The sequence below is a fragment of the Podarcis erhardii genome (genome assembly GCF_964252035.2).
Source record: "Podarcis erhardii genome assembly, chromosome: 9".
NCBI lineage: Eukaryota > Metazoa > Chordata > Lepidosauria > Squamata > Lacertidae > Podarcis > Podarcis erhardii.
This window is the reverse complement of record NC_138512.1, coordinates 70,075,401-70,100,082: the sequence shown is the minus strand read 5'-3', so window position 1 is coordinate 70,100,082 and position 24,682 is coordinate 70,075,401. Positions and strand designations below refer to the sequence as shown.

Here is a 24,682-nt window from a genome sequence, read left to right as displayed (position 1 = left end):
GCCTGTATGCAAATTGCTAGTTGCCCTGACTTGCTCAGACACAAGCTAAGGGTTTAGTGAAACATTCAGCTCACTTTCATACAATTTAACTTGCATGGAACGCAACTCATCACTAGGAAAGTACAAAAAGTGGATTGTTCTGGCATCTGCATTGCTGCAGTTCTGTTGATGTGAACAGAAATGGCGTAAACAATCATTTACGCCTCACCTCAGTCCTGAAGAGCAGAATTTGAGTTTTTGAATTGGATTGGTTCTGGTGATACTCAGGAGTAGGGTGGTCAGGTCAGGAGCTCAGGGGAAGAGGATTTGTTCTTACACAAAAACATATTTAACAACTGTGCATATTTTGTTCAATACAACTGCCCCCCTTTAAACTAAGAATCACTTGGGCCTAAGAAGCAAAGTCCCAAACCAGATGTGACAAATGGGAAGTTTTTATTTTGAAGAAAAAACAGCCACAGGGCCCCATTCTGGAATGTGTTTCTGTTCCAGGTTGGTGTCCTGCCAAAAATCACTGAACTAGGTGCTATTTACCCCAGAAAGTCTTGTTTACTCCAAACAGTCCCTTTGAGGGCAAAGTAGCTATAGGAGGAGGTTCAGCAGAAAATTGGCACAGACCCCCAAGTTCATTTCAGATTAGGGTTCTTTCTTCAAAATAAAAGTATCCAGTTTAAGTGCATACTTCTCTTAACATGTAGTTTGGCACTGAAATGTAAAGCCATTGGGATAAAGATGTACAGCTTAGAATAGGCTGAGCAATAGGCTCATGTTTGCAGAAGAAGTCTGAGATATTCATTAGATACACAGTTGAAGGGGAGCTTTTAATCAATTCCTGTGATATTACTCCCATATTTGGGTGGGGGGTGGGGAGAGAAACCAGTACAGGTAGATCTTCAAGTGAAAGATTGCCTCTCAACATATGGTAATATAAACATTTTCAGAAATATATTAAATAGTATAGAAGTGATCTTTGTGTATGAAATTCTATTAGGGATCATTGCAATCCATGGATAATTATAATTATGTGTGTTCTTATTATTTTGTTGTACAGTTTAAATAACATCCTTTTTTAAAAAAATTACTCCCTAGTTTTGCTTTGAGTTCTATATTAATCTTCCTACTGGAAAAAGTATATACTTGGTCATATATTTGAAAAAAAGGCTAAGATTTTTCACCATGTGCACATAAGTCAAGAAACCACCACGTGCATTAAATTCTCAAATTCATGTACAGTATTCATAATGATATGGCATTTACATCATCTTCTGAACATGTACACAGAGAGGTCTCTCAGAGGCAGAGGGACAATGCATAAAGTAGGCCATGTCAGTGTTACATAGAAAATACTTTTATGTAGGAAAATGCATGTAACCAATGTAAAAATAATTGCGCATGAGAATTGCACATGAGAATTACATGTACACCAAGATGCAACAACACTGTATGGCCACAGAATACATGTACAACATGGTCACATATGACAATCCGCTGCCTGTTTTTTATTCCACAGCTGTGCCTTCTGCTCAAGAAGAATTAAAGCTATCTTAACTCGGCCAATTATAAGAGTCCTTCACATGGTTTTTAGATCCGTCCTTGTTTTTTAGCAAAATGGTTAATTCCCCAAATGAGTTGTAATTATTCCTTTTGTTTTCAGTTAATGGGTATTTTATCATCTTGAATTATCCCACTCTGAGTCATGCCCCTGGGTAATTTGCCCGCTTGTTAACGCATATTTGGAAACCAGACTGTTCAATCAGAATGACTACTTTGTGATCGTAAGTAACCCTTACCATAATTTATTTATTTTTCGAATGCTTGGATTATTCAGAAGACAATTGTGGCATAACTAACACTTCTGCCATTTATGGGCTTGCCTTTTATGCAGGAAAAAAAGGTTTGGCTTCCCATGAAATTTTTGCTAATTTCCTTTTCCTTGGTGGCCTGCGACTCTCTTATTGTACACGGAATCACACTGATGAAACCAAATCCTTTTCCTTGTAAGAACAGGCATGGTTTCCTTCTGAATCATCCCACACTAATTTTAAAAATATGCTGGGAGGGTAAACCCACACAGGTCATATCACAGCTTAAACCTTAAATCTAATTAAATATCATGTGTAGAGCTGGCATTGTTCCAAGTGAGACTAACATTATTTCTGCCACCTCCCTAAACATACCTGTCTTTCCTTACAGCGAGTCTTTGGGTTGCTCAGTCAAGTTTCTCTGACTTGAGGGAGAGTTTAATATGAATCCATTTATTTTTGCTCACTGGAGGAGTGTCTTCAACTTATGTTATTATCCTCAGTGATATATCAAAGGTGATAATCTTCCTATGTTGTGCTGGGTGAAGTCATAACACAGTTCATGTTGAAGCACAGACATGGCCTGTTAGACTTTACTAGTGTGAAGCGTAGTCAATGACCAATGAATCCAGTTTCCATTAATGAGAATTATGTTTTTTTTCAAATACAGCAGTTGCAATGCTGGAGCCATTATCTGAATCATGGAGATAATGTGTGATAGCCAAGGTAAGTCATACTCAGAGTAGACCCACTGGAATGTAAAGTATCTTGCATTTCAGTGAGTCTATTCTGACTTAGTCGGCTCTCTAAGAGAGCCAGTGTGGTGTAGTGGTTAAGAGCGGTAGTCTCGTAATCTGGGGAACCGGGTTCGATTCCCTGCTCCTCCACATGCAGCTGCTGGGTGACCTTGGGCCAGTCACACTTCTTTGAAGTCTCTCAGCCCCACTCACCTCACAGAGTGTTTGTTGTGGGGGAGGAAGGGAAACGAGAATGTTAGCCGCTTTGAGACTCCTTAGGGTAATGATAAAGCAGGATATCAAATCCAAACTCTTCTTCTTCTCACCTTACGTGTTCAATAAAATGACTACATATCTGACAGCTGTCCTAAGCCTACTTACCTGTGAGTAAGACCCATTGAATTAAATGGGACTGACTTCTGAGAAGAAATGGCAAGGACTATGCTGTTAGTGTTGCGTTCATTCCAACCAGTCCCTCTTATCTCACTGCAATGAAGGTGAGTTCCCTTGCACACAAAATGGGATGGAGGCTTTGCACTGCAATTGCGATAAGAGTCATAACTAAATGTTCAATACACATCATTAGCTAAAAATGTATATTGACAGATAACCCCAGGGTAGCATTTGCCATTAGTAAGGAAAATACATCACATTTGGTTTCCTTAGTGTTTTGTATTTTAATATTACATTTCAATCTTCTATTTATGCAAATTGCCCACATTTCATATGCTATTGGATGTCCTACAGGAATATATTAAATAAATAATCAGTGATGCCTGGGTTTTCATTTTCCTTGATTAAGCCTCACATAGTAAGTAGCTCCTTTTGGCTCTCACACGTGATAATGAATAGTTTGAAGTTACAGGAGTTTCCACTATAGCCGGTAGTGCTATAACATTAGGCTCTTGATTGGGCAAAGCTGTGATTGGTAACTTTGTTTGTTGGACAGCTGCCATCTCGCCAGCCAAGCAACTTAGGAGTTGCAAGACTCCTCCAGTTATGACATTATCACCTAACTCTGGTAACCTTAAGGTTGGTGCTTGTTTTAAAAAGATGGTTGTTCACTTCAGTGCTGGCTGGTTCCCATTGGGACTAGTAGGGTGGAAGGCAGGAAGCCCAACAGTGTGCAGAGCCAAAGCCAATAACAGGCAGAGCCAACTAATTATAGTTTTCTCACCATCCTCCTCTCTGCTGAGTTGCACAAGGGACTAAGGAGGAGGAAGAAGCCAACAGGTAGTAGCACCCCCCACAATGGACAGTGCATCTGGCTGTTAACCAGAAGGTTAGTGATTCATGCAAACCCAGGGACGGCTGTGGGAAGGATTGCAGGGGATTGGATTAGTTGACCTTTGGAATCTCTTCCCACTCTATGATTCTAGGACTTGAAGGAAGTAAGAAGGCAGGCTGAGGTTGCTGAGGCAGTGTCCCATTCGCCCTAATCGACCAGCCTCCACGGGTACTCTTGAAATTTCCTTTTTTCCCCAAAAATTTTTTTAATCATTTTATAACACAAATACAGTGGTGCCCTGCCAGACGAATGCCTCGCAAGACGGAAAACTCGCTAGACAAAAGAGTTTTCCGTTTTGGAGGTGCTTCGCAAAACGAATTTCCTATGGGCTTGCTTCGCAAGACGAAAATGTCTTGCGAGTTCCTGCGGGGTTTTTTTCCTCCCCCCCCCCCTTTTTCTAAGCCGCTAAACCGCTTATCCGCTAAGCCAACAAGCCGCTAAAAGCCACTAAACCGCTAATAGCGCTAATCCGCTAAGCCGTCAATGGGCTTGCTTTGCAAGATGAAAAAACTGCTAGACGAAGAGACTCGTGGAATGGATTCTTTTTGTCTTGCGAGGCACCACTGTAAAAAACGCAGACAGAGAAGACAAATAATACGAACAAATTCTTGTCATATCCTTATTTTTCTAAACATTGTTAAGTTGGCTTCCCCAAGTCCCACCTATCTGATTTTCATTTTACTTCATCTTTAGCAGTTTACATATATCATAATTTCTAAGCATCTTTTTTTTAATCATACTTAAAATAACTTCACATTTTATCCCTTACAAATAATACTATTATAAAATACCCTATCTTCTACTTCTAACCCTACAGCCTATATCCGCTTCCAAAGCTATTCTAAGGTTTAAATATTAACATTTTTTTCAAATATTCCTTAAACTTCTTCCACCTTCTCTTCCCTCTGGTCTCGGAGTCTCCCGGTCAGTTCGGCAAATTCCATATAGTCCATCATCTTCATCTGCCATTCTTCGATAGTTGGTAAATCTTGTTTCTTCCAATTCTTCGCTAACAATGTTCTCACAGCTGTTGTGGTACTCTTGAAATTTATTACTGCCTTTTATTTGTCTTATGTGTTTTTAATGTTTTAAAATTTATATATACTCTGCTCAGTATTCAGCACAGAGATACATACTTATGTTGAGATGGGGGAGGGGGGCAAAGATTAACAAACACAATTAAAAGCAGGAATTTTTTCCCAGGGGGAACTTCCAAGAACTCAGTTCCGGCACCTCTCAAGTAGGTGCCATTGCCATTCTAAGAGAATGAGGGAGGTGTTCATGGTGAGTTCCGGCATCTCTTTTTCCAGAAAAACAGCACTGACTAAAAGAAAGAAATGAGAAAAAGTATCATGTCCCTTGCTAGTGGAAATCCACACAATAATTTCTGCTAGAACAGCAGGGCTTTCCTCCTGTGACCCCCACCTATTGGCTAGAGGTGTTTTTTTTTAAAAAAAAAAAGGTAAGGGACCCCTGGAGGGTTATGTCCAGTCAAAGGTGACTATGGGGTTGCAACATTCATCTTGCTTCAGGCCGAGGGAGCCGGCGTTTGTCCACAGACAGCTTTCCGGGTCATGTGGCCAGCAGGACTAAACCACTTCTGGCACAACGGCACACCGTGACGGAAACCAGAGCGCACGGAAACGCCGTTTACCTCCCTGCCACAACACTACCTATTTATCTGCTTGCACTGGTGTGCTTTCAAACTGCTAGGTTTGCAGAAGCTGGGAAAGAACAACGAGAGCTCACCCTGTCGCGCAGATTCGAACCGCCAAGCTTCTGATCGGCATGCCAAAGAGGCACAGCGCCTTGGAGGAAGAGAGGGGACGTTGCCCTCTCAGGTCATGATCTCCGTATCACTTCATCGAACTCCTCCCTTATATGACTGTTTACTCTTTGCAATATCTGTCTAGAAAAAAAGTGGGTTAGAAATTAGTTTACGTACGGTAACTAAATAATTGTCCATTAAAGAATCCCCACCCAGCCCCTAGATTTAAGGGCCTTCAAGGCCATTTCCCAACAGGAGAGTTATCTGCCCAAAGAGTGAGAAGCAATGCCTCTCAACATCCTGGTTTGTAGCAGCTGTTTCCACTCTTCTTGGCTCAACCCTGCACTCATGAAAAGGACACATAGCTCCCTGGTACCAATATATTCCTCTGCACTGTTCCACATTTCCATTGCTGGTACACATCAGCACCTTTGAGCTATTATTTCCATAGCTAAATATGGCTTTGATGTTTCAACTTCCAAATGCCCCCAGCAAAAAAAGGTCTTGCACCCCCAAATTATGTTAGGCTGACTTAATTAATTAGCCCAAATTATGTTAGGCTGACTTGATTAAGTGCCCCAACAGCCCTGAACTGGGATTGTGTCATTGTAATCATGTTTTACAACTATTGCTGCTTTCGGTATTATGCAAAGAAAACCAGCTTGGTGACCATCGGGAAAATGATACTCCTGTGGTTTCTTTTAAAATAATCCATGTAACACCAGCCTGCAATTTAGCAGCTAAACAACAACAGAAGGATTAGAGCCACCCAAAATATTCTATGTAAATACTGCGTTGCTTTGTAAAAATAACATTGTTTATCCCTAAAACACACCATAGCCCTGAAAAACCTGTAGAAGCTCAGATTGCTAAATAGTTTCCATGAATGGTTTCGGTGTTATGTACTGAGTTGAATAGGATCCAAACTGCAGCAGTCTGATTGGTCCTAGAACAATAGGCTCCAAAAGGCAGCAGTCTGATTGGTCCTAGAACAATAGGATTCAGAATGCAGCAGTCTGATTGGTCCTAGAACAATGCAGCAGTATGATTGGTTAGCAGGAACCACCCAATCATGCTCCAGATAGAAGTGAATCCACAACCTGATTGGCCTACAGTAGAATCCTGGAATTAGCCAATCATGTGCAGCCCATTGTGTAAATAATGTATATAAAGCAGATACTTTGAGGGGACATTCATTCATTCCTCCTCACCACTATGAGCTGAATAAAGAGCATGAAATCACTTTGCGACTCTGAGTATATTTCACTGGCGACGAGGATGGGATTCCGCTGAGCTGACTGCCACACACAGCACCGCAGCACCGCCACCTGCCGCACCGCTGCCTCGCACCGTGTATCCAGGCTTCAGCTCCGGGACACAAGGAACTCAGAATGGCAACTGACAGCAGCTTCTCGCCATTCAACCCAGCATCTGGAGACTGGGAAGCGTACGCCTCCCGTTTCACCTTCCTCCTAGAAGCCAAAGGGGTCACCGATGAAGAAGACGCCAAGAAGAGGGCAATATTCTTCAGCGTCTGCGGAGAGGAGACATTTGAAATCGCCCGGGCTCTCCTTGCGCCTGAAGACGTCGCTACTGTTCCATACAAAACAATAATGGAACAGCTGAAGGGGCACTTTTCGCCACAGCCCTCAGTGGTGGCTCGTCGAAATGCCTTCTACGCAAAGCGGCAAGCCCCTGGGGAAACCATAACTGGGTTTGTGACCTCTCTCCGCCAAGCTGCCCGGTTCTGCAACTTCTCAGAGCTGGAGAACATGCTTCGTGACCGCCTCGTCGGTGGCCTGAAGGATGAGAAGCTGCAACGACGCCTCTACGCTAAGAAGAACCTAACGTTCCAGGTCGCTCTGGAGGAGGCCCTGGCAACGGAAGCTGCTGAGAGGTCGACGCAAGAGGCACGGCTGAGCCAGCCGTCCCAACCGAGGGTCCACCACGAAGACCTCACCAACGACTCGGGATCCGACAGGGAGGAGGTGCACCGAGTACAGCAGCGCACTCAAGCAGCCCACATACCACAGCTGCCTCGACGAGAAGGAGGGAACTGCGCAAGCTGTGGAGAAAGTCACGAGAGGAGGACCTGCCGTTTCCGCAACGCAGAGTGCAGGCAGTGCAGAAAATTGGGACACATCGCCCGGGTGTGTCGGGCTCGGCCCACCCGAAGCCAGGCATCAGATGACCAATCCAAGAGCCCCAGGTCCCGGGGCCCAACGCACCAAGGCAACTCGACGGAGCTCACAGACTTCCAGGTATACCAGTTGCCCCACCCCAACGTAGAGAAAATTTATGTAGAGGTACAGATAGAGGGGGCCCCATGCCGCATGGAGCTTGACACGGGTTCAACTCTATCCATAATCTCGGCAAGGACCTTAAGGAAACTGTGTCCTACTGGGGGTCCCAAACTCAGGCCGGCCCCATTCACCCTCCGGGACTTCCAGAAACGTAAGGTCCCCACAATGGGGGTGGGGACCTTCAAGGTGCAATACCGAGGGCGGACGCGGCAACTGGACTTGCTTGTGGTCAAGGGCCCCTACATTAGCTTACTGGGGTTGGCATGGTTTGGACCACTGGGACTAGCCATCACCGGGGTGAACCACATGAGCTTACAAGTGGACGTGGACGCCATATGCAAGGAGTTTCCGGGGGTTTTCGAATGGAAATTGGGACAGTATACGGGCCCCCCCATTGCTCTACAGCTGGACCCCGCAGTACGACCAGTCAGGCTCAAGGCCCGCCGGGTCCCATTCGCCCTGAAACCCCGTATAGACGAGGAATTGGACCGACTTGTGGAGCAAGGAGTGCTGGAGCCGGTGCCTAATGCCCCCTGGGAAACCCCAATCGTCACACCCGTCAAGCCTAATGGTTCGGTCCGCATCTGCGCAGACTACAAATGTACCATAAACAAGGCCCTCATGGCCCATGCATACCCAGTGCCAGTGGTCAGCCATGTCCTTGCCACCCTGGCTGGGTCGAAATTTTTTGGCAAGCTGGACTTGGCCCAAGCATATCAACAGCTGCCAGTAGATGAGGCCACAGCAGAGGCACAGACGATTGTGACGCACAGAGGAGCGTTCAGGGTAAAGCGGCTGCAATTCGGGGTCAGCGTGGCACCAGGCATATTCCAGAATCTAATGGACTCTCTCCTTAAAGGGATTCCTGGTGTCACCCCCTTCTTTGATGATGTGTTGATTGCCGGGCCCACACCAGAGGAGTTTGAGGACCGCCTCCGCACTGTTCTGCACCGTTTCCAGATGGCGGGTCTCAAGGTGAAGCGGGAAAAATGTCTACTAGGAGTGCCTCAAGTGGACTTTCTGGGATTTATGGTGGATGCAGAAGGGGTTCACCCGACTGGGGACAAGGTACGGGCCATTTGTGATGCCCCAGCGCCCAAGAACAAGACTGAACTTCAGGCCTTCTTGGGATTATTGAACTTTTACCATTCCTTCCTTCCCCACAAGGCGGCGGTAGCGGAGCCCCTACACAGACTCCTGGACAAGCGGGCCCCTTGGGTGTGGGGCCAGCGCCAGGAGGCCGCATTCCAGGCAGTCAAGGACTTGCTTGTCTCAAACTCGGTCTTGGCACACTTCGACGAGAGGCTGCCGGTGGTGCTAGCATGCGACGCCTCGCCCTATGGCATCGGCGCTGTCCTGGGACACCAACTCCCGGATGGAAGAGAGGTACCGGTAGCATACTTTTCCCAGACACTCAACGAAACCGAGCGGAACTACTCGCAAATCGACAAGGAGGGTCTGGCAATCGTGAAGGGAGTAAAAAAATTCCATGATTTCTTGTACGGGCGGCCCTTCACCGTGGTGACTGACCACAAGCCGTTGCTTGGCTTGTTTGCCCCCGAAAAGCAGACCCCCCAAGTGCTGTCTCCTCGCGTCCTCAGGTGGTCAATTTTCCTTGCCAGCTACCAGTATGCACTGATTCACCGCCCTGGAAAGGCGATGGGCCATGCAGACGCCCTCAGCAGGCTACCACTACCGGAAACAGGCCCCGACCCAGCACCTGCACAAGAGGTTATGAGCCTGGAGCTGCTTCCTGACCGCCCCATTCAGGCACAAGAAGTTGCACACCATTCCAAGAAAGATAGGGTCATCTCCCGGGTCCTGGACTGGGTGTGGAGGGGATGGCCCAGCCGCAGCCCCGGGCCAGAATTCGCCGGCTACACAACCCGCAAACATGAACTGTCAGCCCACAAGGGGTGCCTGTTATGGGGAAGCAGGGTCGTTGTTCCCCAGCCCCTCCGCAAAAGGGTCCTCACAGCCCTACACGAGACACACCCAGGGGTAGTAAGAATGAAGGCCCTTGCCAGGAGTTATGTGTGGTGGCCGGGGATCGACGGAGAGATAGAGGCCTGGGTCAAACACTGCCAGGCCTGCCAGGAATCCCGCCCAGATCCCCCAAGGGCCCCAGTCCAGTCCTGGGAGTCCGCCCGAGCACCATGGTCACGCCTGCATGTGGACTTCGCTGGCCCCTTTCAGGGGAAAACATTCTTCATAGTGGTGGACTCCTACACCAAATGGCTGGAAGTCGCACTGGTACCGTCCACTTCTACGTCCGCAGCCATCCGGGTACTACGCAGGCTGTTTGCAACCCACGGGCTCCCTGACACTCTCGTCTCAGACAACGGGACTGCATTTACATCAGGAGAATTTCAAACCTTCACAGTGCAGAACGCCATCCGCCACATCCGTTCGGCGCCATTCCACCCTGCCACCAATGGCCAAGCAGAACGCATGGTGCGGACCACCAAGGACACCCTTCGCCGCATGACGCAAGGGGATTGGGAGTACCGCCTTGCCACATTCCTTCTAGCACAGCACAGCACCCCCAGCTCAACGACTGGCCGGAGCCCCGCTGAACTACTAATGGGTTGGCGCCTTGCAATCAGATTGGACCGCCTTCACCCCGATAGAGCTCAGGATGAGGTAGTGGTGGGGGAAGGCAGGAACCCCCGGACCTTCGAGGCCCAGGACCCAGTGTACGCAAAGAATTTTGGGGCAGGCCCTGCATGGGTACCTGCCACAGTCACCAGGGTCACGGGCCCCGTGTCGTACGAGGTGCTAACAGATGGGGGGCAATGCTGGCGCCGCCACTGCGACCAGATACGGCGACGATTCCCGGGAGAAAACCAGGAGGAGGAGGACAGGTCAGAGGAGTCCCAAGGGAACAGTGGGGCAGTGAGGCCCATAGAGCAGCAGGGGCAAGCAGGAGAGGCAGAATCAGTAAATACAGAGAGGACCCGCGAGGCCGAAAGGACACCGGAACCAGAACCACGACTGAGCGAGCCGGTTGCGCCAGACCAAACAGCCCCATCCTTGGAACACGAGCCAGAACCTGAACCCCGGACCAGGGAACACCCCAGGCCGCAACGCACACGTAGGCCACCGGCGTACCTTGAGGACTATGAATGCGACCTTCCGGGCAGGACTGGAACTTAGAGGGGAGGGGTGTTATGTACTGAGTTGAATAGGATCCAAACTGCAGCAGTCTGATTGGTCCTAGAACAATAGGCTCCAAAAGGCAGCAGTCTGATTGGTCCTAGAACAATAGGATTCAGAATGCAGCAGTCTGATTGGTCCTAGAACAATGCAGCAGTATGATTGGTTAGCAGGAACCACCCAATCATGCTCCAGATAGAAGTGAATCCACAACCTGATTGGCCTACAGTAGAATCCTGGAATTAGCCAATCATGTGCAGCCCATTGTGTAAATAATGTATATAAAGCAGATACTTTGAGGGGACATTCATTCATTCCTCCTCACCACTATGAGCTGAATAAAGAGCATGAAATCACTTTGCGACTCTGAGTATATTTCAGTTTCCAAAACATTTACCTTTAGAACTAAAAATGTCCAGCCTTGACGGCCTTTGTTTAAAAGCATGAAGTTGTACTAGAAAATTCCATCTTGCAACTGTCCTGTGACCAAAACCTATTGTTTGTCCTTATTAAAACTGATGTTCTGTTGTAGTTTTTGACTTTGCGTGTGTTTTAAATTATGGCTGTAAAGGCTGGGCTGGATGAATCCCAAGCCGGAATTAAGATTGCTGGAAGAAATATCAACAACCTCAGATATGCAGGTGACACAACCTTGATGGCAGAAAGTGAGGAGGAATTAAAGAACCTTTTAATGAGGGTGAAAGAGGAGAGCGCAAAATATGGTCTGAAGCTCAACATCAAAAAAACGAAGACCATGGCCACTGGGCCCATCACCTCCTGGCAAACAGAAGGGGAAGAAATGGAAGGAGTGAGAGATTTTACTTTCTTGGGCTCCATGATCACTGCAGATGGTGACAGCAGTCACGAAATTAAAAGACGCCTGCTTCTTGGGAGAAAAGCAATGTCAAACCTAGACAGCATCTTAAAAAGCAGAGACATCACCTTGCCAACAAAGGTGCGTATAGTTAAAGCTATGATTTTCCCAGTAGTGATGTATGGAAGTGAGAGCTGGACCAGAAAGAAGGCTGATCGCCGAAAAATTGATGCTTTTGAATTCTGGTGCTGGAGGAGACTCTTGAGAGTCCCATGGAGTGCAAGAAGATCAAACCTCTCCATTCTGAAGGAAATCAGCCCTGAGTGCTCACTGGAAGGACAGATTGTGAAGCTGAGGCTCCAAGACTTTGGCCACGTCATGAGAAGAGAAGACTCCCTGGAAAAGACCCTGATGTTGGGAAAGATGGAGGGCACAAGGAGAAGGGAACGACAGAGGATGAGATGGTTGGACAGTGTTCTCGAAGCTACCAGCATGAGTTTGACCAAACTGTGGGAGGCAGTGGAAGACAGGAGTGCCTGGCGTTCTCTGGTCCAGGGGGTCACAAAGAGGACTAAATGACTAAACAACAACAACAACAAAATTTAGCAATAATTTCATCGTTTTTTCTTTCTTTGTTAACCACTGAGGTTCTCCCCAGACACACTGTTTTTAGAAAAACAGATAAATATAAATGGAGTTGGGAATTCACCTCTGGAGACCTTGGTGCAATTTAAACAAACAAGCAAATAAATAATGTTTGGGGTTGAGGAATGCCCTCTGGAGACTTTGACTCTGAAAAGGCTGCAGCTGAGCAAGAGGTGAAGCTGCGCCCCTCCATTTTCTTCGGCCCAGCCCCCACCCCCAGAAAATGACAGTTGGGAAATGGCAGTTGGGCGCTTCTCTCCCCTCCCCCACGTCATCCCCGCCTCGCCGTAGAATCAGCTGGAGGAGGAAAACAAAAAAGAGCCCCGAGGGAGGGAGAAGCCAAAGGTCTCTCTCCTCATTGGCTGATCTTGACAGCGAGCTGCCGTCACCTCCCACCAGTCAGCGCCAACTCCTCTGAACCACAAAACATTCGGATGGCCGGCGCAGAAACAACAAAAAAAGAGGCCCGCCCCCCGCGTCCAATCACCGCGCTGCAGCCGCCCACCAATCAGCAAGCAGCCTTTTGGGCGGACTTTTCAAAACTCAGGTTTTCCTCCCGCCCCCACCTTTGTCCCTTTAAAAGGAGCGATGCGTCCCAAGGCATGGAGTGTCCTTCCGCCTCTCGGTTAAAAGCAAAAGGCATTCATTTGCATGGTTGATGGGAGGAAGCATTCCCGCCGTTCCCCAAATCGCTACTGGCGTTCGATGAGGTATATTCCATTCGTGGGGGGGCGGGAAGTGAGAAAACGAGAGGGTTTATTTTCCCCCCTCTCCCTCCTCCTACAGGACCGCATCGCCGCCGCGAGCTGCGAATCCCTCCGCCCAAAGCAACTCGAGGGAAACAAAACGAGGAGGAGAGCGGGGCGGGCCGGGCGGGCGGTCACGTGACGGAAAGAGGGGCGGGGCCCGGGGCTGCTCGGCTCCCTTCCGAGCGGACTCCATTTTGATGTGGGTCTGAGGCGCCTCCGGCTCGGCTGCCCCGCGGAGGTCTCCGGGGCTTGGGGAGCGGGAGGCGATGGTGCCGCTGCTGCTTTCGCGCTGACGCCGGGCCGGGAAGGACGGGGGAAGGTCGGGGCTTGGAGTGGGCGGAGGGCGGCTGGATGGGTCGGTGAGGACGGGGCGCCTCGGCCGTCCGCTGTTGTTGTCGCCGCCGCCGCCGCCGCCACTGAGGGGACAAGCGCCCGCCGCCTCCCATCACTCCAGCCCCCGGCCTCCCTCCTCCGTCCCTTCCGGGGCCCCGAGAAGACGAGAAGCGGCGCCCCTGAGGAGAGGTATGTCCAGCCGAGAGATGGAAAAATCGGGGGGGGGGAGGGGTGTTAAGCCTTTTGTAGCGTCGCTTTCTTCCTTTAAAAGCGCCCCCTGCTTCATATTCCGAAAATCGGCTGAGCAAGGAGTGCTCCCCAAACTCACGAAATATATATTATTAGAACAAATCTGGCATATTTACCAAAAAGAAACCCCCCCCCACCAAACGTTTAAAAGCTGCTGTGTCCTGCCTATTTTGATAGTACGTTCGGGGTGATTGTGCATTACACCCCCACCCCCGATCTATCGATTGTATTTATTTTTAGGAGTTGTTTTTTTTAAAATACATGAAAAAGATTTAACAGGCTATGCATTTATGTGTGGTGATAGTTCCAGATTCCATAGCATGCATGCGTATATATATATATATATATATATGAATGAAACATTTATATGAACTGTCTATATACACACACACACACAAAAAAAAAAAAAAAAAGGAAGAAAAAGACAGGGCCATGAAAACAATTGCAAAAGCAGGTACTGGAATAAAATGTCAGAATGCCAGGAAGAGGAAATAATTGGCCGAAGGCCTTTTTGTTTTTGTGCCCCCTTGTCCTCGCCAGTTTCATTAAACAGTACTATTGAGGGAGGTGGAGGACGCAGCTTGTTTGGAGATACATTTTTATTTAATGTGTCCTGCTGTGTTTGGGGAGGGGTGATTTGTGTGTTTACGGTTTGCTTTCTTTGTTGCGATGTGAACCACTCTCAGATTTACAAAGTTAAATCTCTGCTGGGAGGGGGAAGGGTGAGATTGAAGGGGCGTTGTGAAGAACGGATTTTAAGAGAGCTGAACCGATTGTTTATTTACTTATTACAATTATGTGTACCCCTTTCGGATCCAAATCTTTTCAAGGCAGCTTGCAAGTAACATGAAGATAAATGAGTAAATTGCACAGTAACAGTATCAAACTATGACAATCCACCAGTATTAAACTAAAGCAATGTACCAAGGCGATACTGAGGTGGTCTCTGCCTGCCTGCTGCTCACCTGCAAGGATATTTTCATTTTCCAAGTGCCTCTCAATCACTCTAGTAAGCCTTGGTGCAAAATAAGGCAAGCCAGTAATATCCATATGAAGGGGAGGAGCTGATAGGGAGTGGAGCGCAGTGATTTTGGGGGGGGGGGTGAGGAGACAAGGCTCATGAGGGACAAGCCCCATTGAAAGCTTTTGTCTGCCACAGATCCCTGGGAGACAAGTTTTAGAAAGGATTGGGGGAGGCTGACAGGGATGTAGCTTTGCTTAAGAGGGTGAGGTGTCCTGTGGGGTGAAAGGATTTTTTGGTGATGGAAAGCGATCTGTAATTGGGAGGGCAGAGCCCCCCCCCCCTGGACCTTAGGTAGGACTGCTGGCTTGGAGAGACTCTTGATGGTGTGGGTTGCAAGGGATCAGTGGGAAATGAGCCAAACCGTATTGCTGTGTTAGTTATAGGTAGGTAGCCATGTTTGTCTGCCCTAGTCGAAACAAAATAAAAAAATTCCTTCCAGTAGCACCTTGGAGACCAACTAAGTTTGTTTCTGGTATGAGCTTTCGACGAAGGCTCATACCTATTGCTGTGTGTTTGGGAAGAGTTTGCTTGAACTCTTCACTAGGGCTATGGAGGTGAACAGAGGACACCAGAAAGTATTTTGCAATAACTGCCCAGGCTTTAATAGCTGGGAGGAGGCACGTAGAGCTGGACAAGTGCGTCATGGGTTGGGGGAAGGCCCCATGTAAGTTCCCCAGAAAGGAGGAAATGTTTGCATGTGGGATAAGCAGGAGATGTTGGGATGTGTATTTGAGGGGAATGTCTGTGGCAGTGCTGTAGGTGGGGCTTTCAAGAAAAATATCAGCGGAACAGAAATAGAGAAGTAGGGCAAAAAATGAGAACTGAGGGAGATTTTGGCTGGTTTCACATCCAGCAAAGAGGATTAAAAGGGATCTCTTGTGTTTTGAGGTGCTCTTGTGCTAGATGTAGATTGTGCAGAGCAATCCTTTTCACCTTCTGTCTAAAGGGCATTTTCTTATCCAAACCCCAAGCTGTTGGTTGAGAGTGAAATCCTTTATGTGTTTTACAGGTTTTGTGTGTGAGGGCTTAGCTGAGGATGGCAGCAGATTATCTAGGCCTTGGGACAAATGTTTTGATAGTTCTCTGTCCCTCCCTCCCTCCCTGCCACCACCCACCCATCTCTGCTCCCCAGATTTTTGTTGTTGTTTTGAGGTTGAAGAAAGATTATCCCTTTGCTTAGGGTGGAATTGAAAACAGGCTGACTCAAAGTGAGTGATTGGGTGTGTGTGTCTGACAGATTACCTATAAGGAATTTAAATTGTTATTTTTTTCTTTTGTAACGGTCTAAGGACTAGAAACAAACAAATTAATTCGAAACCTAATAAGGAAAGAGTAGCAAGATACTGCAGAGCTCCCACTGTATTGGGATCACAGGAAAGCCAGATGGGTAAAAGCCAAAATTTAGCAGGTAGAATTGCAGAGTTATATGCTTAAGGGGTCAGGGGAGTTTATTAGAATGCCTTATCATTTGGGCAGCCTGATATCATTATGCCAGGTTACTCAACAGTAAGCTGTCTTTTATTGTGGTGGGTCTGCTTCCCAGGGAAATATACAGAGTGTTGTAGCCTGATGATGTTTCTTACTGGTGAGTCTGTATGTCTATTCTGCTGCTGCCCCCTTCAGTCATTTGGAAGCTGCTTCCACTGTGTGTACGTGACAGCATTCAGCTATGCTCCCACCCCACCCCAGTCAAACTCCCTATTCAATGGCCTCTTAGTCAAGCACTGGGTGAAAGGCCCAGGTTTTCAGCTGGAGAGAGAGGAGTGTTTTTCCTCTCCCATTGCATGGTTTTAGTATGATACACTGTAAACAGTTTAGATAGATGGGCATGTGGGCAGTTTAGAGAAATGTCATCTGAAATTGTCAAAGAATACTATGCTCTTTAATTGTAAGGCTTGTTATCTCCCTGGTCTCAACACACACAAGTTGGGTGAATTGGAAATACAGCATTAATTATTTGCTTCTGAGTGGTGATTATGTCGTTGTTGTAACACACATTTAACCTCTGAAATGGATGTAATTTTTCCCTCCTGAGAATGTTCATATTGTCTTTCCTTCCTCCTCTCCCCTACTTTCTAAGATGAAGGACATTGGAGTTGAAGAACAGATGAGCAGTTGGCTCTTCAGGCAGCTGAAAATCCATTTGGAGCAAGAATGGAAATACCAGCCTCGGGAAAAGGGGCTTAGCTTGATTGAGTGCACTGTTGAGGTGAGGAAAAGCTTTTCTCTGGGTCTGGGAATTAATGATTCACATGATTGAACTTTGGTTGCATGTGAGAGATTTGATAGGGAAATGACCAAAGCCATAGATTTCTCTTCATGTAGCTTATTAAATATATATTCAACATTCTCTCAAAGGAACTCAAGGTGGACTATTGATTCTCTTCCTTCCCCTTTTATCCTTACAACAACCCTCTGAAGTAATTAGCTCTAGGTCACCCAGTGAGCTTCATGGCTGAGTGAGGATTTGGAACTTTCAGGTCCTAGTCCAGCATTCTAACCCCACTGGGTAGCTTGTAGGACTGGTATTAAAAGTGTTATAGGGTGTTCAGATCACATCACATACAGTTGGCTTGATCAGATGTAGCACTCGCAATGTAGAATGATCACTGTGCACTCGTTCCTTTCCTTGCTTTGCTGAATCTATCATGCTTTGTTCCAATGACATTATACCCAAACTGCAAAATAAATATTCATTTTGTGGCTTGTAGTCCAAGATTAAACCAGGACTTCTTCTGAACTGCATTTCATTTCTCCCCAAAGGTTCCTGTTCAAACTTAGGTTCAGAAGAAAAGAAATTGGCACATACTTCATTCTATGTATTGTGTTATTTTGAAAAGAGATTTTGGGTTGTATCCAGTAAAGTTGTCCTGCTGGTGCAAAGACTTCCAGTGGTGCAACAGAACTCCCCACCCACGCAAAAAAAATCTGTTATTGACAAGCTGTTTGGCGAATCAGTGACATGTTGAGCGGAAAGGCCTTCTCGCTTCTGGACAGCTTAACTATGGATTATTTGCCTGCACTCTTCATCCCCACTCCAAATCGCCATGAGGTTGGCTGTCACACCACATCAGAATGTATAGATCAGCTTCTAAGACATTTCTGTGCAGGGTTTATACATATAACACGAAGCTATTTCTCTTGCTACACAGAATGAAAACGCCTTATGTCCAAGACTGAGGAATGCAAAAGTTGAAGATCTCTGGAGTCTTACCAACTTCTTCGGGTTTGCCACAGAAACATTTGTCTTGGCAGTCAACATCCTAGACAGATTTTTGGCACTCATGAAGGTACATCTAGAAGGAGCAGCTGTGTGCATTTTTGCACATATTCAGTAACAATATGTTTCTATTGTCTTTGGCATTTGTTTTTGACTTTAAGGCAATACGGTAATCTAAGATAATTGCCTTATTATAGGTGTGTGACAGAAACAGAAAATAGCATTCCCACGTTTTCCTTGTCTTCCTCAGTTCCCTGTCTTTGTCTCTGACTTTTTTTGCTCCAAAGCCAAATTGCAATCATATTACACTTCTTAGTGAGGTTATCTGAATCTATGGCACCATTCCAGATGATACCTAGTGAATAATATTGCTGAATTTGTAGTAAATGCCCACTACCAGCAGGAGTACTGTTACAGGCTGAACTTACTAAACCTTGTCCTAGTATTGCATAGTACGAGCCAGCTTTTTACTATAAGGGTCTTATTGTTCTAGGCAATAAGGGCATGCAGCAGAACCCAGATAATTATGAATGGATTTTCCGTACCTTTTTTCATTATTTGCCCATTACACATTGCTGCTAGGTAGCTTACCATCCATGCTGCTAGCTGTTCCCAACGTTCTTTTCCTTCTCCCTAGGTGAAACCTAAGCACTTGTCCTGCATTGGGGTCTGTTGCTTCCAGCTGGCTGCTCGAGTGGTTGAAGAGGAATGCAACATCCCATCCCTCCATGATGTCATCCGGATTAGCCAATGCAAATGCACTGTGTCCGACCTGAAGCGGATGGAGAAAATAATCTCAGAAAAGCTGCACTTTGACTTCAAAGCTACTACTGCCTTAACCTTTTTGCACTTGTACCATACTATTATACTCTGTCATACCTCAGAAAGGTACGTGTGGGATCAGCCTTATTCCCTGTTGTTCAGTGGGTAGTTTGAAGCCCTCATTCTGTCTTTAGCCTACTGGGTCATCCCTCTCCCATTGCTGCCTGTACTTTCCTGCTTGCCGTGGCTGCAGATGCTCCAGTTATTGTTTCCCAATAATATGTGCTCATGCACAGTGAGATAAGGAAATGCAGCCAAGATTGGAGAGCCTGTAGTCTCTACAAGATGAATGGGAGCGGTCAGGTGCATTGAGGGTTGTAGACTGGGAAATAGGATCAGTGCACCCACCTTACATTTTGAGTAACGCTGCAGGCATCTTAGCTGAGTTGAACTCTGCCACACTGCTAGATAACCCAGGTTTACATTTTCCCATCTTGTCCCTTGTATAGGAAAGAATTGTTGAATCTTGACAAACTGGAAGCACAACTTAAAGCTTGCAACTGCCGACTAGTCTTTTCAAAAGCAAAAGTAAGTAAATAACAGCAAAGCATAGGAGGAGTATGGGCAATATAATGAATGGCACAATTACTGTATTTTTTGCCCTATAGGACACACTTTTTCCCCTCCAAAAATGAAGGGGAAATGTGTGTGCATCCTATGCGGCAAATGCAGGATATCGCTGAAGCCTGGAGAGCGAGAGGGGTCGGTGCGTACTGACCCCTCTCGCTCTCCAGGCTTCAGGAAGCTATCTGCAAGCCTTGGGAGCCCAGCGCGACTTCCCGCCGGGCTCCCAAGGCTTGCGGAAAGCAGCCTGCAGCCCGAAACCCGGGGAGCGCAGCAGAGCGTGCCCTGGGCTTCGGGCAGATATCCGCAAGCCTGGGGAGCCCGGCAGGAGTTCCCACCGGGCTCCCTAGGCTTGCGGATAGCAGCCTGTTCTGGGGGCTGGGGTCGGGGGAAGCTCGGGCTTCCCCCGCCCCAGCCCTGCGCCTGGGGAGGAAATAATTTTTTTTCTTTATTTCCGCCCCCAAAAAACTAGGTGCGCCCTATGGGCCAGTGCGCCCTATGGGGGGAAAATTCTGTATATTTGGCCATTAAATTGGAGATGCTAGCAAACATACAAAAGTGATAACAGCATGAAGACTATTAAGTTGGCTTTATAATCTCAGTAGTTTGTCTTCTTGTAGTGGGTATGAGATCAGTCTTAATTTGCCATTGCCACCTCTTTCTCATGGTACACTCTGGAATGATCCCCGGGGATAAAAAGGAAATATTACTATATCATTAATGTGAAATATAAAACAGTCATTTACTTGTCTCTGTACTATGGCTTTTATGTGTTGGTGGTGGTGGGAGTAATGTATTTATAAGTTAAAGCAAAAGTAAACCTGAAATGGGTAGTTGACAGGCAAAAGATGGAATCCAGTAATGTGTTACTTTGCTAAATATGTGTGTTTTTACTTTCAGCCATCCATCTTGGCCTTGTGCCTTCTGTCCCTGGAAGTGCAGGCTCTGAAATCCATTGAATTGTTCGAGATGGTTCTGTATGTTCAGAAGCACTCAAAGGTAAGGTATTCAACCATTTTTGCTTTATATCACTTGGACCCAGCAATCCTAATACAGTACAGTGTGCTCCTCTGAATATGGGAATTAGTTTCCAACTGCATGATGTAGGGAGATTGGAAAGGTCACATGGCTGAAAAGCTTTGAAATAGCTTTGCAGAGGCAAGTATCAGAAGTAAAAGTGTAACAAGGACTAAAAAATGAAAGACATTCCTATTTTACCCATCTTGCATCATATGATTCTATACAGGAGACATTCATTGCAGTATGAGATTTCACCTACTTCATCTGCAACCGCAAGCATTCTGTAAACTGTCATTAACTGCAGTACCTCATCAGCTCACACAGTGCCAGTGCTGGGATTTCAGTTAAATATGTAAAGTCTTTGAAGATGCGGTGTGTGGCTGAATCTGCAATTGAGGCTAAGTGGGGGTCTTTTAAATTACTGTTCTTTTGTAGGATCTTAGCACAGTATGTTAGGGGAACTGTATGAGAACTAGGCCAGAAACGAAAGTTGAGCTCAGCTGACACACAGAAAGTGTTTCAGAATGCAAACACTGCAGTGTGTTTAGGCATCCAGCATTACTCGTGATGAGCTTTTCAGCACATCCTCAGACTACGATTCCAGTTGGTCTTTTTTTGAACACAAACCCCCCACTCGGGTTATTGTGGATGAGATTACAGGCATAGTGGATTTGTAGTAGAGGTCTCTTGAATGAATACAAATAAATATGAGTGTCTTCTCTTGTTTTTAGATAAGTGACAGCGATTTGCTCTATTGGAGAGAGCTGGTTTCAAAATGCTTAGTGGATTACTCGTCTCCTGCCTGTTGCAAGCCAGACCATAAAAAACTAGTTTGGATTGTTTCAAGGCGTACTGCTCAGAATCTTCAAAACAGCTACTACAGTGTTCCTGAGTTGCCCACAATCCCAGAGGCTGGATGTATTGATGAGAGTGAGAGGTAGGTATATCCCATGGGGCTTTCTCTACTTACCTGCTCATCTTTTAAGTAATGGCATCTCAATAAATTTAATGGTAACTTTCTTTTGTGGCATGTGTGTAATTTAAGATTAGATGATAACCAAGTAGTATTGGTTTGTTAGCATTTCAAATATTAGAGCTACATTTACTATCTTGGTGGATTCCAGATCCCATAAAACCAAGCAGCTTGTTTTGCATCCGTTGTGAGGGTGTTTACATACATTTGTGGGGAGGAATCATACCTCAGAGCACCCTTCCTTTTACATCTAGAAGGGCTATTGATTCTGTAAGCAAGTTGAAATCATTACTGCAATAGCAGTACAGTGGTGCCCCGCAAGACGAATGCCTCGCAAGATGAAAAACCCGCTAGACGAAAGGGTTTTTCAATGCGCTTCGCAAGACAATTTTCCCTATGGGCTTGCTTTGCAAGACAAAAACGTCTTGCGAGTTTTTTCGCTCCCCCCCCCTTTTTTCTAAGCCGCTAAGCTGCTAATAGCCGCTAAGCTGCTAATAGCCGCTAAGCTGCTAATAGCCGCTAAGCCGCTAAGCCTTTAATAGCCGCTAATAGCGCTAATCCGCTAATAGGGTTGCTTCGCAAGATGAAAAAACCACTAGACGAAGAGACTCACGGAACGGATTATTTTCGTCTTGCGAGGCACCACTGTAGTACAATCTTAATTCTTGAACTTAACAAGTGATGAAAACATAGGTAAATGTTTATATCTTACTGCGGATTCTTTGGAATATATATAATGTGGGTCTCTCCGACAGTAAATATTTTGAGGAGACCACAAGCACTCTGTGCTGTTTAAATTGGTTTAAAGCAATGCTGCATTTTGAATTGGCCAGTTAACCTTTGAGGCTGCAGGAGTTGGATGATCAGTAATGAAATATGAGACCAATGTGCAATAAGACAGTTAGCAGCTGTGCAGACCTTGATTGACCTTATCTAAAGTGAAAGAACTTACTTGAATTATAGCAGCTGACACTGCTTAGTTTAAAATTGTAGACAGTGATGAACATTTTAATCACTTGAGAAACTGATAATCAGAGTCAAGTTCTTGTTGTTTTTCGCTGGGAATTCTGTGCATAATGTCATTAACAGAACGCTCACACCATGAAAGCAGAATCTATTCTTAATGCAGTTGGGTTCAGTGTAGACTGTTAGGGAATTAAAAATAAATAAAGAAGCACTCATGCTAAGAAATGTGATGCAAATAACGCAACCCAAAAGTAGAAAAAGACCCTCATAAATAGTGTCTATTTGGGGTGGGTTTTTAAAAATACTTTTTTTAAAAAATCATTTTCCACTTATGTGAGCTGTATATAACTCTTCATATTTTACCCCCTAGTGAGGACTCCTGTGAAGATATGAGCTGTGGAGAAGAAAGTCTTAGCAGTTCTCCCCCAAGTGACCTGGAAAGCACCTTCTTCTTTGACCTCAAGCCAAAATCAACTCCGTGTGCTAGGCTGAGCTTTTAATGCATTATAGTACTATAGGCAACAAGTATCTAAGCACCCTCTGTACCTTGACGCAAGGTCTCATGCAGTACCCAAAACATACACACCACTTACTGTGGCAAAAGTCAAATGTAGCAGGGTTGATCCAACCAACCATTTAGGTCTTTATCCAGTGAGAAGCATGAACAAGTGCACACTGTTTGTTAGTAGGCTATAAGAGAGCTGTAAAGCTTAATATGTGCTTGAACGCCTTGCTGAAATTAGAGGTTGAATATGGGGAACTATTTTTGGGATAGACTGAGTTACAAAGAAGTGTATGCTTGTTTCTGTCTGGACTGAAGTACTTTTAACCAAAACTTTAGTTGTGCATTCTTTTTTAAGAAAGGAGTTTCTCTCTCCTTTTTTTTAAGCTTTGTGGAATTTCAGGAAGTGTACTAAATAAGGAATATGCTTGTGTTATTTAGGGATGAATAATGTCCCCTTTTAAAGTGAAAACCAGAGGGTAATCTGGTTCAATGTGCCAGGTATATTTTAGTGTTAAAACTTCTCAAGGGTCGGCTTTCCTATCCATTTTAGGAACTGAAGTGTATTCAGAAAACCTTAGTGTTAATGTGAAAAAGCAAACTATTAAATTAGAAATTTTGACATTCAATGTAAAGTCTACTTTCCCTTTTACTACTACTAACTCCTGTAGCTTTTTTCCAGTATTTTACATTGTCATAAATAATTTCTTAATCATAACATGTTTGCATGCTTAAGTGAAAGCTGTTAGCGGAAAGGCTATTTGATTATGCAGAAGTGTTGGTAAATGTGAAGTTGATGAAAGTGGTTGTAATGACACTTAATTGCTTGCCATTTTTTTTTTCTCTTAAAGCACAGACTTTTATGGTTGCTTTACTTAATAATTTCAAATATATGCAAAGTGAGCAAAAGAAGAAATTTACTCCGTAGTATAATAATGTAAAAGCAATGTCATGGTAGAAATGAAGGGGCTGCGTAAGTTAGGATTTTGTGGCATTGTGTGGCCAACGTGTCTAGGCTGAAGTGCAGATGTGAATGGTGATGTATGGTGTGCTCTGATTTTTATAAAGGAAAAAAAAGTTTACAAAAATTGTGTAAAAATGTAAATTAAAATCTGTATAAAAACTTTAAAAAACAAAATAAGCTGAAAAATATTGTATTTTTACAGTGTGTATGTAACTTTCATGTATGTTGCATGTAGATATTAATTTATTGTATTCTGTATATGATATAAATACTGTACATTGAAGATTTGCCTTTTTGGTACTGCAAGCCAGAGTCTCAAAAGATGTTTTCTGAAAGCTATTTTCTCTCAAAGATAACTCAGATCTCTTTGCTTCAGTTCAATAAAACCAAATGCTTTTCCTAACTAAGTCTCAGCTGTGATTTTGGCAATCAGCATGGAAATATGGCTGGGAATAAGTCAGAAATTCCAGGGTGTCCTTTTTGGAATATGATAGCTTTTTATCAATTAGAATGTAAGTAATGTAAACAAAAACTTTCTTAATGGGGAAATGCGCTTCCCAGAATTTGGAGGCAAACTACTAGACCCATGGAACAGATTGGCTCCCAGGACTTGGCAAAAAAATGTGCAGGAACCGTACTAGGATTTCAGGGTGAGAAAGATCTAACTTCTATATAGACTAAATGGAGGATATTTGCGTCTCCCCATGATCCAAGCCATATGATCTTATTGATTTCAGATACTTGGGGGGGAAATGATTATTTACTTAACACAATGTATTACCC

The 24,682-nt window shown here is 45.3% G+C and overlaps 1 protein-coding gene and 1 long non-coding RNA gene across 3 annotated transcripts; one reads left to right on the top strand and one right to left on the bottom strand.

The window, feature by feature from the left end:
* Positions 1 to 4,419: 4,419 nt before the first annotated feature.
* Positions 4,420 to 11,983, bottom strand: LOC309350443. The gene is made up of 3 exons (XR_014160377.1): positions 11,452 to 11,983; positions 5,577 to 5,736; positions 4,420 to 5,151 (listed from the first exon to the last, which is right to left on the bottom strand). It is a non-coding gene; the product is annotated as an uncharacterized lncRNA (long non-coding RNA).
* Positions 11,984 to 13,432: 1,449 nt separating this feature from the next.
* Positions 13,433 to 24,302, top strand: CCNG2 (cyclin G2). Of its 2 annotated transcripts, none has more exons than XM_081877137.1 (8): positions 13,433 to 13,784; positions 16,949 to 17,077; positions 18,021 to 18,158; positions 18,726 to 18,976; positions 19,360 to 19,438; positions 20,375 to 20,473; positions 21,226 to 21,431; positions 22,804 to 24,302. In XM_081877137.1, exons 2-8 carry the CDS (start codon positions 16,949 to 16,951, stop codon positions 22,931 to 22,933), a joined length of 1,032 nt encoding a protein of 343 aa, XP_081733263.1. In that variant the 5' UTR covers positions 13,433 to 13,784; the 3' UTR covers positions 22,934 to 24,302. The 2 variants fall into 2 exon arrangements, with proteins under 2 accessions (XP_081733263.1, XP_081733264.1); XM_081877138.1 differs by lacking the exon at positions 13,433 to 13,784 and adding an exon at positions 15,924 to 16,076.
* Positions 24,303 to 24,682: the final 380 nt, after the last annotated feature.

What these genes read in the sequence shown, in the direction of transcription:
- CCNG2 (XM_081877137.1), top strand. Translation starts at nt 16,949, where the DNA reads ATGAAGGACATTGGAGTTGAAGAACAGATGAGCAGTTGGCTCTTCAGG. An exon ending in TAGTCTTTTCAAAAGCAAAA is followed by an intron (nt 19,439 to 20,374) that starts GTAAGTAAATAA and finishes TTTTACTTTCAG; the next exon opens with CCATCCATCTTGGCCTTGTG. An exon ending in ATGTTCAGAAGCACTCAAAG is followed by an intron (nt 20,474 to 21,225) that starts GTAAGGTATTCA and finishes TCTTGTTTTTAG; the next exon opens with ATAAGTGACAGCGATTTGCT.